We start from the raw sequence: 16,270 nt of genomic DNA on the forward strand, positions 1-16,270 counted from the left end.
ACGTTCTATAATTTATTTTTTTATTCAAATTCGAACTGAAGTGTAAATACACATATTCTGTGTCATCTTTTCAGATCAGCAGATTACAAATCTGTTTATCAATCTTGTACACTATGGTAGATGTTCCTTTCTCGTGCGCCTTTTGGAGTTACATTACCGTTTAGAGCAATATATACACATGTGCACGCCAAGCAGGTATTTGTTCATACACGTTGTATATACAATGAAATATCACACTAATACATTTTTTATTGTTCAGAAATTAAAGGAATTTCGAGTACAAATTGTGACGTAAAATGAATTAATTTCATAAGCACACAATTATTCATTTTATGGAAATTGATTGCAATTCTGAATAACAATAAAACGTAGAATGGAGACGGACGTTGATGACAATATCAACAATTCCAATATGAATGACACGACTTCAAATCATACGGACTCACAAGAAATTCAAACAACATTTAGTGAGGAAATAGATAATACTCTACATTTAAGTTTAAGACCTCAAAATGAACTCACAACTGCTGATGGTAAGCCCATAACTCAAATTAGAGTTCCCGAAGACTCTGGAATACATAGCCAGAACCCAGCATATAATATAACTGACAGTTTCAACCGAAAGAAATATGAACGACAAGGAGCAATGCCTAAAGAAAAGAACAGAGACTTCCCAGGAGGTATGTAACACATTAAGTATTTACTCTTTGATAGCACTATACACTAAGCCTTCCGGAGCACCTGAGATCACCCCTAGTTTTTTATGGGGTTCGTGTTGCTTATTCTTCAGTTTTCTATGTAGTGTCATGCGAACTATTGTTTGTCTGTTTGTCTTTTTCATTTTTATCCATGGCGTTGTCAGTTTATTTTCGATTTATTAGTTTGACTGCTGTTTTTAGAAAATTCGTATTTTTTTAAAACAAATTCTTTATCATAGTTTATCCAAATGAAACTTCGGAGTTTTTTTGGGTACTCCTCGTCAATTGTTGGATTATGTTTATTTTAAATGTCATGACAGTAAAATAACACCTTAACATAGACGAGGATTATTCAGTGTAAACCACTTTCTAAATGTTAAATTTTTATAGACAGAAAGTAAATTATTGTCATTCATTATATAATGTATTTCTAAATTCTATTTTAAGCAATATATCATGATAAAAATTTGATGACGTCACGGTCACATGACAAAATCATGTCTATGATCTGATAGACAAAAAACTTTCACCCAATCAAAAGACGTGCTACATCCGAAACGAATTATTGGAAATTACAAGTCCTCCGTCAAAAATCATAAAATATTGCTAGACTAGTTTCAATGACTGTCTGTTTATCATGTTAATAGAAATACGTGGACATGATTTCCTTGGAAAATATAGTCTGGGGCATGAATTCTATTAAAAGTTAATGCACAACTCTTTAACAATATTAAAACATAAACATGATAAATATTGAGTTTCCTTGGTTTATAAAATTTTCCTATTAAAATTAAGGACATGGACATTTTTACCTAAGACAGAATTTCCTAGGAAAATTGGTTTGCAGACATAGGTTTTATTAAAAAAAAGTGATACACAACTCTTTAACAATATTAAAACATAATATTTATATTCACCTTTTAAAACCAAGGACAAGGACGTTTCAACCCAGGAATATTAATGATATGGACATGATTTCCTAGGAAAGTTAGTCTGGGGACATTCATTTTATCCAAAATATAGATACGCAACTCTTACACCATATTGAAGACATTAAAATTTACATTCGTGTATATGTAACCGAATTTATTATAGTATTTCATAGGACATGATTTCCAAGGAAATTAGTCTGGGGACATAAATTACTAACATCGGACTAAATATTCTAGTAAATTTTGTAACCATGGACTATTTATACTAGTAGTATTTGTCCGCCCAGACATATTTTACCAGGACAAATTTATCACTTACACAAACAGACTTGAGATGTTAAACAAAAAGGTTTCAACGCTCTGAGTGCTTGCCACATTTGTTGAAGAGCATCCTTTTAAACAGCTAACTGAATTGCCTGATTATTATGGCTGCAATCTATAATCTGTCTTTTTTAAATTTCTTAATGATATTTACAGGGTTTAAGATCAGTAAATCTGTGAATCCTTCAACAGAAAAAAGGGAACTAGACAAAAATAGAAAAGCAGACCAAGGGTAAGATTAAGAGCCAATGAATGTTGTGACTATTCATCTGTTATTGTTGAATGAAACTCACAATTTTTCTCGTATATTTTGTTCATTGTTTATTTAGTTCATAGACTGGTGTTCATCTCCCAAGAAGAAGATATATTTTGGGGGAGACTTTCGAAAGTTACATAGACTAACTGTTGCTTGGTCAGAAGTTACAGAATTTTGTTGTCATGAAATAAATATGTTTTAGACTAGCAATACTCGTGTACAAGTGTTCAATACAAACTACAAACAAAACACTTCAACAAACATTTAAAAATAAGTTTATTTTGGGCACATTGAGTACGGTTTAAGTAATTACTTTCTTCAGAAAATTACTCGTTTTCTTGTGTATTTCATGAGTAAGAGAATCCGATTTTTAATATTTTTTCAAGGATGAAATGAGTTTAAAAGTTCATTTAAACCACTGTCTAGAATAAGACAGGTAGCTGTGTTTTTGTTGATAAATCGACACCAAAACGACAACTCTTTGCCCATACCATGTTAACACAAACTCATCATAATTACCAGGATAAATATTGTGTACACAAATCTTTCATCAGTGGTTCTCAAATAAAAAAAGACCTTATAAAGTACGAAGTTGAAGAGCATTTGAGACCAACATATTAAAAATGTGTTGGCAGATGCATCTATGGTTATCTATTCCTGATGTAGAACAATATTAGTAGATTAAAATATATTTACCTAGTGTGGTATTGACAAAAAAGTATGTGTGTTTTTGCTGTTTTTTCTGTCCTGTATTGTTGTCAGATCAGCGATATTTTTTTAACATTGTCATACAACGGTAGGTTTTGCTAGCTATTAAACCAGGTTCAACATACCAGTTTTATTAAATGTCCTGTACCAAGTCAGTTATATGGCAGTTGTTATCAAATAGTTCGTTTCCATATGTTAGCGGGATGTTTTTGTTGCCCTTCAGTGGTCCGTTTTTTTGCGTTTGATTTCCTCTTATAGTTGATGTGTTTTCCTCAGTTTTAGCTTGTAACCCTCATTTGTTTTCTCTCAATCGATTTATGACCTCTAAACACTACTGTTGCCATTATCATGTTTATGTTGACGTACAATGGATGTCAATTGAAAGCTGAAGCTCTCTAGGACTAACATAAGCCGCCGAAAAAATTAAATTGTTTATCCCGTCGAAATATCTATATTATATGAATATTTTTCCATTGTTCAATAAGTTAAAATAAAACTACCATCTTGGATGGAGACATTTTTCTCAAATGTCCATCATGGCATTTTTAATTATAAGTCCATGGCTTTAAGTTTTGCAGAAATATCTTCTGATATTAGATACATGAAAGTCTCTCGTCAGAAGGCTATAACTCCTCTCCGCTATCATAGAAAGCTCTTGACAGATGTCTCATTGGTTATGACGTTATGAGTTATGAATGGTTATTGGTATTCAATCAAACTAAATTTCGCATCGGTAGTTCAATCGAACATTTATCGGGTCAATTTAACATGTGTCGGGTTAATGTGTATCGTTAACGAAAAAGCAGTTGCATATTCATTTTGTTTGAAATTCACGGGCAGCTTTTAAGAAGTACACATGTAGGTCAATTCATCAATACACATAAGTCTATGTTCAATAAAGTTTTGCAAAAGCGATGCATATTATTTGAATGAATTCAGAGTTTTTGTTTGAATATTTTTGGTTGTAGGAATTCATCAGGAAATACATATGTGACACGCCACCAGGTTTCAAAACAAGGTAATTATGTTTATTACATGATTCTTAAAAGAGGGGTGAAAAATATCAGAGGGACAGTCAACCTCTTAGATAGAAAATAAACTGACAAAGCCAAAATTGAAAAAGACGAAGTTAACAGCCAAATAATAGTACACAAGACACAACATGTTTCTTACAATAAAAAGGACAATATGAATATGAATACAAGTTGTTAAACATTTCAATAGTTATCAAAATTACCAGGATTATAATTTAGTACGCCAGACGCGCATCAACAGATACTTTCAAATTTTCAAAAATACAATTAAAGAAGATGAGGTATGATGGCCAATAATTCAACTATCCACAAAAGACCATATGAAGTGGATGTCAGCATGTACATTTGTATATGTCACTTTACTGTACAGTTAGCTATTAAAGCCTCAGCATGATAAAATGTGATACAATTTAAACGAGAGACTAACTGCCTGAGTTATCATGAAACACTAAAAGAAAACAAATATGACTGACAGCAATTAATGACAACCACTGACTTTATAGAATTAGTAAATGTACCGTTTTTGTATAGTAATAAGCAGTACTGAAATAAAAGAAAGTATAACGTTACAAGTTTTCAGTCTTGTCGAACAGTACTGATATATACGAGGGTCGAAATGTACACCAAAAAAAAACGTGAGTAAATTCTTGGTAGTGTATTTGTTGTTTGTTCCTTATTTTGTACTCTTACTCAATTGTATTTATGTAACAGATGTTATTAACTTATTCAGATTTTGTTCTTATTTTCAGAAAAGATTATCAATGTCAATGATGAAATTCTGGTAAATCTCAAAGACAAACAGATTGATAAAACAGTTTTGAAATTAGTTTGTGCTTGCCTTAATATTAAGGATAATCAAAAAAGAACATTGATTCTACGAAATAAACATTGCAAAACAGTCGAATCGAAGGATTTTGATGATTAGTATGACAAAGTTGAGAAGAAAATGAAAGACGTTTTTTTCAACAACATTGCTGATTATGTTGAATTAAAAGGACATTGTAACTCAGAGGTTTTGGAACTCTCTGTTACACCTGCACCTAATTTATGTACACTTGATATGTATTTATATTTTCCCTCCGTGTCAGCTGCTGATCCAGCAAAATATACCAAAGCAGTGGAAATTTTAAGGCAAGAAGGACCAACTGGTCCATTACCAACTATACAAAATCGGACTTATAAACTTAATCATGTAGTTGAAGGTTTACGAAATGAAAATATTGACACACAATTCAAGCAGATAACCAGAGATAAAGTTCCAAATACGATAGCAAACATGTGTTCCCATTACATTTCTGCATTTGGGAATCACAAAGGTGGTGTTGTTTATTATGGCATTGAAGACAAAAAAGGAATCGTGATTGGTATTGACTTATCAAACTGTACACATGACGAAATTGGTAAGTACTTTTATATACACTTATGTTTAAGCATTTCTCTCATTTATAGAAATGGATTACAACGTGTACGTTTACCGTTATGGATAACAACATATATGTAACAATTGTCATAATTACAATCCTGCCGTTGAATGTGACCTATCGAAGTCCTTAGTTTGTACTTACATGATCAATACGACGGGTTCCACATCTAAAACAGCACCTGTTAAGGTTTCCGGAGCACAGGTGATTATCCCCAGATGTACGTAGGTGTGTTTCTTGTTCCTCAGTCTTTGATTTCCTATGTTTTATGTATAATAAAATCGAGAAATGAAATGGGGAATGTGTCAAAGCGACAACAACCCGACCATAGAGCCGACAACAGCCGAAGGCCACCAATGGGTCTTATGTTTACTGTGTGTTTGCTGCTTGGTCTTTCTATTCGTATTTTGTCAGTTTGTTTTTGAATGTCCCTTTTGTATCTTTGGCCTCTCTTTAATCTTCGGAATGAAACTGATTTTGTTTTGTTATTTGATTAATAATAAGTGTTACTTTATATATATATATGTGGGATATTGTTTTCCGATTTTATTTAATTCATACAAAAATAAATCAATTCACTAGTTCCAAGTTAATGTCTTGTTGAGTAGAGGACCAGCAACTTTTTAATTTACACATCAAATCAAGAAAGTTAGAGTAGGACATTGATGTCATGTTAATTTATTACAGGTTGTTGTCTCATTTTGAACCAGATGTTTGCATTTTTTACATTAACATGTTGTCGTCCTGAATATTCATCATTCATCATTATTTTTATAATTTGCAAGATGTAATAGTACCACAACCACACCAGTTTTTATTCACTCTTACATATAAATGAAATACGTTTTTATTTGTGATTTTTATAAATACAAATGTGTTTTAGCGTATAAGCATGGGAAAGTTGAAACTGTGTTGACGTCTAGCAGCAAAGTAGATTCATTTTCAGGACGAGAACAAGTAAATGTAGCATAAAAGTTCACCCTATTTGTACTATACTAACACGTTTGGTCAGATTTATACCGTGCTAGTTCACAAGGTAGAAGTCGACGGAAAGATGTGCCCTGACACATTATTTTTATGTCCAAGCCTTCAGTCTTAGCTGTTGCTCCTTAATGCCGTGTGTCTAGCGGAAATGTAGTAAATTACCAATTTCAGAGTCTCTGGTTTGATCTGGTCCAAGTCTGAACTTTCAACCTCCCGCCGAGAAGAGAATTATATTTAATACAGATGATGTATATTCAGAAAAGGAAATGTAAGGTTTTGAACATTTTTGTATTGCCATTTATATTTTGCCATTTTCAGAAACTGCACTTGAAATTAAAATTGGAGGATTGATTTGCGGGAATTCTATCACAAAACTTACGAGAAAAAGACATTGGGATATTCAATATTTTGATATTGAGGTATGATTAATTTTATTTATCCTTTGACCTCACGTATTTTTTATATTTTCTTTCTCATAATTAATTCATTTATGCACAACCTAAACGAAGGTTATTCAGGTTAAGAACTGAATATTGTTATAATTTAACTTATCATAAATATACATTTATTTTAGAAAGATATATTATGTAAGTGATCTTGGGTATACTATTGTTTCGCTTTGTAGATTCTTACATAATAGACTTATTTAAGCTTTAACTTTTAGAGGAAGATGGAGAAGGGAACACTATTATGGTGAGAAATTTATTTTCGAACATTATTTTGATCTAAGAACATGTTTTTGAAGTCAAACATATTGAAAACGTAAGACAAGATAAACAATCTCATCAAACATACCAGGAGTATGACTTATAGTTTTGTAATACGCAAGACTCGTGCGTCATCTTCATTAAAACAATAGGTGTTAAGAAGAAATAAAAAAGTTGTGGAGCATATGCATTGAACACTAAAATTCATAAACGTTGTGCAAAATATGGCTAACGCAATATATACATTGGGGAAAAACCACAGAATTCCATTATTATTATAATCAATATATAATAAACATATTTAAGTTATGTCATTTAAACACAAAAGTGCTAGCTGCTAAGCTGGATGTTCCTCTCAGACACTGAACGTCAACCAGCACTGGCATCGACCAAGTAGTTTAAAAAAATATTCTCAGTTATAGGAATATTTATTCTTTCATTCTTATTAATTGCGAGGGAATATTTTTTTTTCTAAAAAAAACAATTCAAATACAACGCCCATGAGCATTGAAAATAATAAAATCGAAACAATTGTTCCAAATACGGATAAGGCAAACATATGCCAGGGGTTAGATAAACTAAAGTGTAGTGGAATTTTTTATCAACATGAAAATTTCTTAAATATAAAGATTTATTTAAATCCATAGAAAAAAGAAAAATAACAGTTTTGCATGTCCTATAAATTATTATTACTATTGAAAAAAATTTGTGTAAAAACGTTGTCTTAAGTGTAATCATTAATATATTCCATTTCAAAGTTGTTTTATTTCTTTCTATGGTTGTATGCGATTGTATTTTGTATGCATTTACCTCTTGTTTCACATGTGAATGTGACGGAGTGTTTTAAATAAAGCATATTGTATATTGTTAATTTTAAACGTGTAATATTTATGACTTATTTGTATTACTTATTTGGGGCCTGTATCTGCATTTCAGCTAAACAGGAAGGTAATAGCAGTCAAAGTTTGTAGAATACCTGGTGGGGTATTTACTGCAGTCCCTGAATCTTATTATGTTGTTGATGATTGAAATGTGAAGCAGTTTGGTGATTTCGAAGAATGGAGATCGCAAATGTTATCTTCATATAAAAGTATAAAATCGGTTACTCAGTTCAAACTTTTTTTTCGCAGCGACTTTTTTCGCATAACGCCCTTTCTTTCATAATCTGCTTTTTCTTTTAGTGATTTTTATGCCCCATCTACGATAGTAGAGGGGTATTATGTTTTCTGGTCTGTTTGTCCGTTCGTCCGTCTGTCCGTTTGATCGTTCGTTCGTTCGTTCGTCCGTCCGTTCGTCCGTCTGTCCCGCTGCAGGTTTGAGTTTTTGGTCAAGGTAGTTTTTGATGAAGTTCAACACACATGTTGAAGTCCAATCAACTTGACACTTATTACACAGGTTCCTTATGATATTATCTTTCTAATTTAATTGACAAGGTTTTTGACCCTAATTTCACGGTCCACTGAACATAGAAAAATTATAGTGCGAGTGGGGCATCCGTGTACTATGGACACATTCTTGTTTTAAATGTATTAATACTCAATTAAGACTTTTTAATGACATTTATTTGAATTGACATTTTAACCGGTAATATTTTGCGGTTATCTAATTTTTCGCGATATTTCGCTGTCGAAATTTCGCCTCTATTTTACCTCTCGATATCCGCGTTAAATGAAAAGTTTTGTACTTAAAAGAATAATATGACTTAATAAGTAGCCAAGGGATACTAAGTTATTTTTTCAGATTCTTAAACACACGCATTTACACAATTAGATATGCAGATGTTTTTTTGGAAAGACTTCGCATGTTCAGCAAAAAGATGATAACATGACAAAATCTCACAAAGCAGTATTATTTACAGATAAGTTTTCAAATTCATTTTGGTCTCGACTGACATAAAAGTAGCAGAAATAAGAGGTTGTGCTCCATCTTGGCAACGTCTGCATTGTTTTCGTAGGTGCCTTCAACATTTGGGTCATACCAGGCATATAATTATGTACACTAGACGCTCGTTTTGTCTACAAACGACTCATAAGTTACGCGTCATCCAAATAAGTAACAAAATATAGCGAAATCAAGGCAAAGCAAAAAGAATCCCAATCAATCAAGATAACACTATGAATTACTTTAAAGGTTTTACAGATGATAGCTTATTTCACAATATATAATAATCGTCTCTTTTATTCAATCGTAATTAAGATACATCGTTACAAACAACTACAACAATTTTCTTCAATGATATTTATAAAAGTATCAAAGGCATTTAACATGTTTAATGTTTAAGTTTATAATGATTTATTCATTAGAATACCTTCAAATATTATGGAGTCTAAAGTGCACCAATACATTATGACACAAGTGATATAAAAAGTAAAATAACAAAACAACCGAACGCCTTGGAAATTTCAAAACAGAAAGTCCGTAATCAAATGGCAAAATTAGAAGCACAAACACATCAAACGAATGGATAATAAATGTCATTCTCCTATGTTGGTACAGGTGTTTTTCGTTATGTAGAAAACGGTGGATTGCTAAGCCTATCACTTGTATGACAGTCGCATAAAATTCCATTATATTGACAACGATGATATTGACATGATTGTGGTGACTTAAACTATCACAGATCAGGTAATAAGAAACACAAACCGAATGTTTGATTCTGACAACTGAATCAAACACAAATCAGTCATTTCACTTATATTTACAACAACATTAAATTCAAATATTTTCATATAGATACCCCTGCAACTAAAGGAGATGCACATCAGCTAGAGAAAACCTACACAATATATGTGATGAGATTAAAGATCTGAAACTTCAATTCATAGACAGCCAATTAGTAAGTTGATGACAAATCATAGATATAAGAAGTCTGTTTATTGGTGCACAGCTTATTTCCAAGCTACATGTATGAGCGGAAATAAATCTAAATATAAAGTGTGTGTTAAAATCAACATTTGTAATCCCTGTACAAACTTTAAAAATGAAGAACAGTACAAAACTAGTATCTTCTGAATATAAACAATAAATATAAGCAAAGCAACATATATTTGTGTAACGAGTACACCCCTAAGATATGCTAACCTTTCCGTAGCACATGAGACCAACAACCGTCGTTGGTATGGTTCGTGATGTTTTACTTCCTCTTTCTATTGTAGCTTTTGGCGCTGTAAATTTCTTTTAGAGTTATGTCAGTTGAATATTCAATTATGTATCTTTTGTCACAAATTAGGGTAATAATTGTCTGCATCTTCAATCCCCCAGTTTTTGGTTGGATTTGTGTTGCTTAGTATTTAGTTTTTTATGTTGTGTCTTGTGAATTATTATTTGTCTGTTTGTATTTTTATTTTTTAGCCATGGCGTTGTAAGTTTATTTTCAATCTATGAGTTTGACTATTCGTCTGGTATCTTTCGCCCCTCTTTTCGAATCACTATATGAATGACATGATCAAAGTACAATTCTGAATAAATGTCAAACCATTGGCATTAGCTTAGAATAAAAAAAGGAATGAATGATCCTTAATTTGTTGGTAGAGGTTATCACATATACTACAAAGGCTGTAATGTATATGGTACTTTAACAGAAATGGTCATTCTTATATAACATAGTTAAAACAATAGCCAATAGTTATTTAAAAATTGCTTTTTCAAATATGTCTTCTGTTTAGAATAAGGTGAGATAATTTTCTTGATGCTGATTACAAACATCTCTAATGCATATGTAAATTGGAGTATGACATAAAGGTGTTGATTTTCATGTTTTGTTTAGGTGACAATTCTACGGTAAATGACTCCATTGTTGTAGGCAGAACTGTAGTAGGTGAAAGTAAGTAGACTTAACAACAAGCAATATTTCATGTCAGAAATGTTTTATTTATCATGTAGGTTCCTAAATCTTTTCTCCATCATATTAGTATGACGCGAGAAAAAAAATTTCGCTAAACAACATACATTTGTTTTTTGTTTATGAACTCAAAAGGCAAATAAAAATGTTCTAACAACATGATGATTTGTGCAGAATTTGAATAAATCGATATATATATATACTCTTCAACTTATTATATTTTACTGTATTATGTCAACATGTCTGTAGATCCAAGAATGTTCAAACTATATACTCATGTCAGACTGAATGAATCGTTCAGTTTATTGAAACAGTTTCTCGTTGCAGCATTCGTACAAATGAACATTTTCTATGTTAGAATTTTGTTTTGTTTCAGTGTCTAGCAATATTGAAGAATGGCATTTAGTGGAAAATTACATCTATACCGAAAGATATTATCAGAAATTAAAAAAATGTATGGAAACGAAAAGTTGTGTAATTCTAATAGGTGAGTACAACTTGTTATATTGAAAACACAGAAATCCGTATTATTCTGAAAGTGAATAATGAATAAAACATACGTTTCCCCTTGTAGTGAGGGTAAAACGTATATTCTAAAGGTTAGAAAATGGCGGATTATCATTACAAATTCAAAGGAAAAGAATGACGTGAATTGTAATTTTATTTATTATACTAACCCTCAATGGATCCGTAGGGATCAGTAGTTAACAGTATAACGAGTTATCGCCACAAGAACTTCTTCAAAATAGACGATGAAATACGAAAACATTTATAGATGACGTCACCATTAATAGTTGACTTGACGTGATGAAATCCTTTGAAGTCTTCGAACCCTGCAAATTTATAGGGGTCATTATTTGACAGCGTGAAGCCAATAACAACGTCACTTATTTGCCCGAGGTGCGGTCAACATCATCATATATACAACATCAGCATACAAATGAATGATAGTGTAGTTAAATATCATTTTGTGCAACGTAATAGTACTGATGAATTGTATTTTCACACTCTCATGTTATACCACTTCGATTTCACTTCTTAATCGAATTATGAGATATGAACATCAGTTAGACTTATAATGTATTTATTTTTTTTTTTAAATTATCATTTTAGGTTTGACAGGAACAGGTAAATCTGAGCTTGCTTTACAGTACTGCTACAATGTAAGGAAATACAATCCTAACATCATCGTTTATAAGTTACGATGTACAGATACAAATATGTTTCAAAAATCATTGCGTGAGCTTTGCAAGTGCCTCCCCAACATAAATATAATTGAAGAAGAAGACACGCAAAAAGAAACACTTAACAAACTAGAAAATGCCATAGTAAGGGGGATGAGGGATAGAGACGGATATCAGTTCTTGCTTCTAGATGATGTGAAGCTAAATTCTAAACATGCTGTGAATGGTTTTTTGAAGAAATGTAAGCGCGTTGAAAACATTAAACTAATTGTGACAACCTCAGTGTCATTAGAATTAGATCCAATCACAGATGAAGTAGTAGAAGTCAGTGGTTTTTCAGAAAATGAAGCAGTAGATTTTCTGGCATATGGCAAAAGTGGAGATAGGGAGAATTACTTACAGCTTGCCAGGAAATTTAGCTGTAATCCTAAAGGATTGCATATTGCAAGGTCATACATGTCTCAAGCAGTTCTCTCAGCAGGAGCTCTTACACGAAAGCTTAATGTTCCTCTTGATATGTTGAGACTTGAAAAAACTTTAGCAGTGAGTGAAACCTTCATGGACGAAACTCTTTTTAGTTCTCTAGTTAGCATAATAAGGGATATGCACAAGAAATACAAACAAGAAGGAAAAGAGCATATATTTGAAATGTTACTCTTACTGCAATTTCTTGAAGTCGAAAATATACCTGTAGTTCTGTTCACAAAAACATCATACGAAGCATCGAATTTCTGCATTGACGAATTTATTTATGAAATTAAGAATTCTTCATTTGGAACAATAGATGAACATGATGATAATAGAAAAATTAACACTCATGATTTAGTGAAATCAGCCTTAGAGATCTATATGACCGAAATGGAGGCTGAAGTTCTATTAACGAATGAAAAGCTTTTGAGAAAGCTGCTAAGAGCTTTCTTTTTGTTGATGGACAAAGATAATAAGCATAAGTCAGATCTTCAGCGTCACACTTTACTTGTACCTCATGCACGTGCCGTTTTGGAAAAACTTAAAGCAGAAATGAAGGACAAACTAGAAGTTGAACAATTTAAGAACCCAGAGTATTTCTTACAAGTTATATAATAGGATACACATACAGCTTTAATGAGATGTTCAGCGAGGCCAGTGAATATTTCGAAGATGCGAAAAAGGACTTGTTTGAACTATTAAATGTAGAAAAAACATTTCAAGTGAAATTTGACATGTTACTCAAAGCTGATTGCGATCTCCTTCAACAAGAAAGTTTAGTTTGTGAAAAAATTAAAGATCTCTATTCAGCCATTGTTAATTTTATTGACAACACAAAGCATATGTATTCGGTTAAAAGTGTCAGTGAGGTTTATGTGATCAATAAATATCGGAATGCAGAGGATGTAAAGATACTGTCAAGATTACTAGGAAAACAGGAACTAGCAGAAACCACTAATTTGATCAAAGATGAGTATGTTCAGTTGTCACACAGGGGATATACAGTACGATTAGAATGGCTCAGTAAAGAATTTTTGTTTGAACTGGTTATTTCTGTTTTGCATACCTATGGAAGAAGACTGTTTTACCTTTCAGATTAAAAGGATATACAATCGACACATATTTGGCTGTTGCCCATGAATTGCCCATGAATTGTCAAAATTATTTCTGGAATTGAGAATAGCGACAAAGATAGGCTCTCTTCCGTCCTCACTGAGAGGAGTGTAATTCAGTCTGTACTAAACTTTTTATGTAGGAAAATTGAAGTACATGCCTCTACTTTGAATGATTACATTTCAATTTGTAAAAGTAGGCTTACGAAAATAGTAAACTACTTTGCATTTGGTGTTTTAAAGGTTTTGCATGATGAAAGCGATCATTTCACTGCAATATGGGTCAAGCTGATAATTGGATGTTACAGAAATTTGATAAAAATAGAGAAAACAGACAAAGTATGTAAGGAAGCATTAGAATGGGGTGAAGATCTTTCTGAAAAGATGAAAAGTATGAAGGACAATACTAGCTATCCCAAATTGGTATGCTCACTGGGAGATCTTTATTTTGCTACAGGGAAAATATTGGCGTCAGAAAAATGTTTTGAAGAACTACTTCAAAAACACGCCAAAATAACAGACAAAAGTCTGACTTCTGAGCGCAATTTGAAATGGTTTGAACGTAAGGCGTGCATTTCCTATATCAGATGTCGAATGAATAGGTCAGGTGATACAGAGCAAAGTTTTGATGCCGATACATTACAACGATTGGAAGCTTATAAATTGCTTTTGCAGGGATATGGAAATGAGCTAGAAGATCTAGAAGAAATGGAAGTCATACTCAAAGGAAGGTTGCAGGGTGTATGCAGTGACCAATAACTGCCTATGCTTTAAAATTTGAATGCAGACATAAGCCAATCATTTCTTGATAAGATTTATAAACCAAACGTTTACTGAAATTTATATTATCAATGCTTTTTCCCTAATATACAACGTGTACAATGCACTTTTGTAGACGAAATGAGCGTCTGGCGTAAATAGAAAATTTAGTCCTGGTATCTATGATGAGTTTATTTAGGATACCAATTTCAAAAGTCGTTTTCATGTTTATTCTCTGAAACAGAAGGTTTTGGTTTTATATATATATATAAAGAAGATGTGGTATGATTGATTTATTTTTTTATTCATTTTTATTAATCAAAACCTTCCTTCAGTTACTAAGTAAAATAAGATTGAGAATGGAAATGGGGAATGTGTCAAAGAGACAACAACCCGACCAAATAAAAAACAACAGCAGAGGGTCACCAACAGGTCTTCAATGTAGCGAGAAATTCCCGCATCCGGAGGCGTCCTTCAGCTGGCCCCTGAACAAATATATACTAGTCCAGTGATAATGAACGCCATACTAATTTCCAAATTGTACACAAGAAACTAAAATTTAAATAATACAAGACTAACAAAGGCCAGAGGCTCCTGATTTGGGACAGGCGCAAAAATGCGGCAGGGTTAAACATGTTTGTGAGATCTCAACCCTCCCCCTATACCTCTAAGTACCTATTAATGACTCATACACATAAAACAATAAGTTTTTAGTGTTCTGCAACTTCAAATTTTGTTTTCTTAATTTTATGTTCCATCCAGATAGATAAACGCTGCAATTTGTTAATGAATATCTTAAGTTTATTATTTTTATGCATATTCTTTGCAATACTTTTGTTGTTGTTTTTATGATATAGTATGCTATCTAGATTGATTGATTACTGGTTGCTTAACGTCCAGTGGATGAAATGTAGATATGTGGGGTTTTTTTCTGAAATTGAGATTATATAACTGATAGCTATGTCTGTTGTTTCATTCTGTTATTCAGTGTGCATTTCGATTGGTTGCAAATCTCAACATTAAATAGTTTTTGGATATCAATGAACTTTTTATTTATAAATTTTTATTTTTAACTTTCGTAAAATATTCGTTTATAAAATTCGAAATTATAAGTAATAGTAAAAGTTCAATGATAAGTTAATATTGAGTTTAAAAGACCTCCGAACAAAAAGGGGTGTTCAGATCCCCGAGCCCGAAGGGCGAGGGGATTTGAACAGCCCTTTTTGTGAGGAGGTCTTTTAATGTCAATATTTACTTAATCATTGAACTTTTACTGACTTACAAACCGTCAACAATATAAGAAAAGTACATAAAAAGCACTTGCAGAAACCTAATTCCCCTGAACTTGACGAGTCTAAATATGTTAAACTTAAATGATAGTTAAACAGTACTCATACTGATATATACAATCAACAGTTACCAAATTGAAATGAAAACGGACCGATTTAATGACATTACTTCATATAATTATTTATTTATGATTAAAAAAATATTCGCATCTAAATAACACCAAATGATAGTTATACAAAATTAGGGATTAAATTTATATTTTTTTTAGCCAGCTTTTCAAAAAAACGATTTCTTATTTAATAAATCAGGCAATCAAAAACCCCATACAGACCTCATTTATAACTGACCAATGAATATTATGCCCAACAACTTCATGCTATATATACCTGATGTTTTTGATCTGTCAGTAATCATGAAATAGATTTGTAAAGATCAGACCTTAGAAAACAGTAAGTAAACTCTTCCAACAATTAGCTTTTTAAACAGCTTTTTTAAGAACTTCTATTCGGACAGACCTAGATGCATAAGGTCCTTCACAATATGCATCCGGTAAAT

General features: G+C 32.1%; 1 protein-coding gene across 2 annotated transcripts; it reads left to right on the forward strand.

Moving 5' to 3' along the window:
- The first annotated feature begins 268 nt into the window (after nt 1–268).
- On the forward strand, nt 269–14,538 carry LOC139491828 (uncharacterized). Of its 2 annotated transcripts, XM_071279714.1 has the most exons (11): nt 269–680; nt 2,108–2,183; nt 3,884–3,933; nt 4,699–5,349; nt 6,673–6,773; nt 7,019–7,047; nt 7,998–8,151; nt 9,795–9,897; nt 10,828–10,884; nt 11,279–11,389; nt 12,016–12,182. In XM_071279714.1, exons 1-4 carry the CDS (start codon nt 374–376, stop codon nt 4,872–4,874), a joined length of 609 nt encoding a protein of 202 aa, XP_071135815.1. In that variant the 5' UTR covers nt 269–373; the 3' UTR covers nt 4,875–5,349; nt 6,673–6,773; nt 7,019–7,047; nt 7,998–8,151; nt 9,795–9,897; nt 10,828–10,884; nt 11,279–11,389; nt 12,016–12,182. The 2 variants fall into 2 exon arrangements, with proteins under 2 accessions (XP_071135815.1, XP_071135814.1); XM_071279713.1 differs by lacking the exons at nt 269–680; nt 2,108–2,183; nt 3,884–3,933; ... (2 more) ...; nt 7,019–7,047; nt 7,998–8,151 and having other exon boundaries at nt 9,786–9,897; nt 12,016–14,538.
- The last annotated feature ends 1,732 nt before the right edge of the window (nt 14,539–16,270 follow it).

The sequence above is a fragment of the Mytilus edulis genome, chromosome 10 (assembly GCF_963676685.1).
Source record: "Mytilus edulis chromosome 10, xbMytEdul2.2, whole genome shotgun sequence".
NCBI classification, from domain to species: domain Eukaryota; kingdom Metazoa; phylum Mollusca; class Bivalvia; order Mytilida; family Mytilidae; genus Mytilus; species Mytilus edulis.

Bases quoted from the DNA above. Each gene is read 5' to 3' on its own strand.
- LOC139491828 (XM_071279713.1), top strand. The intron at 11,390-12,015 runs GTGAGTACAACT...TTATCATTTTAG, and splicing joins AAGTTGTGTAATTCTAATAG to GTTTGACAGGAACAGGTAAA.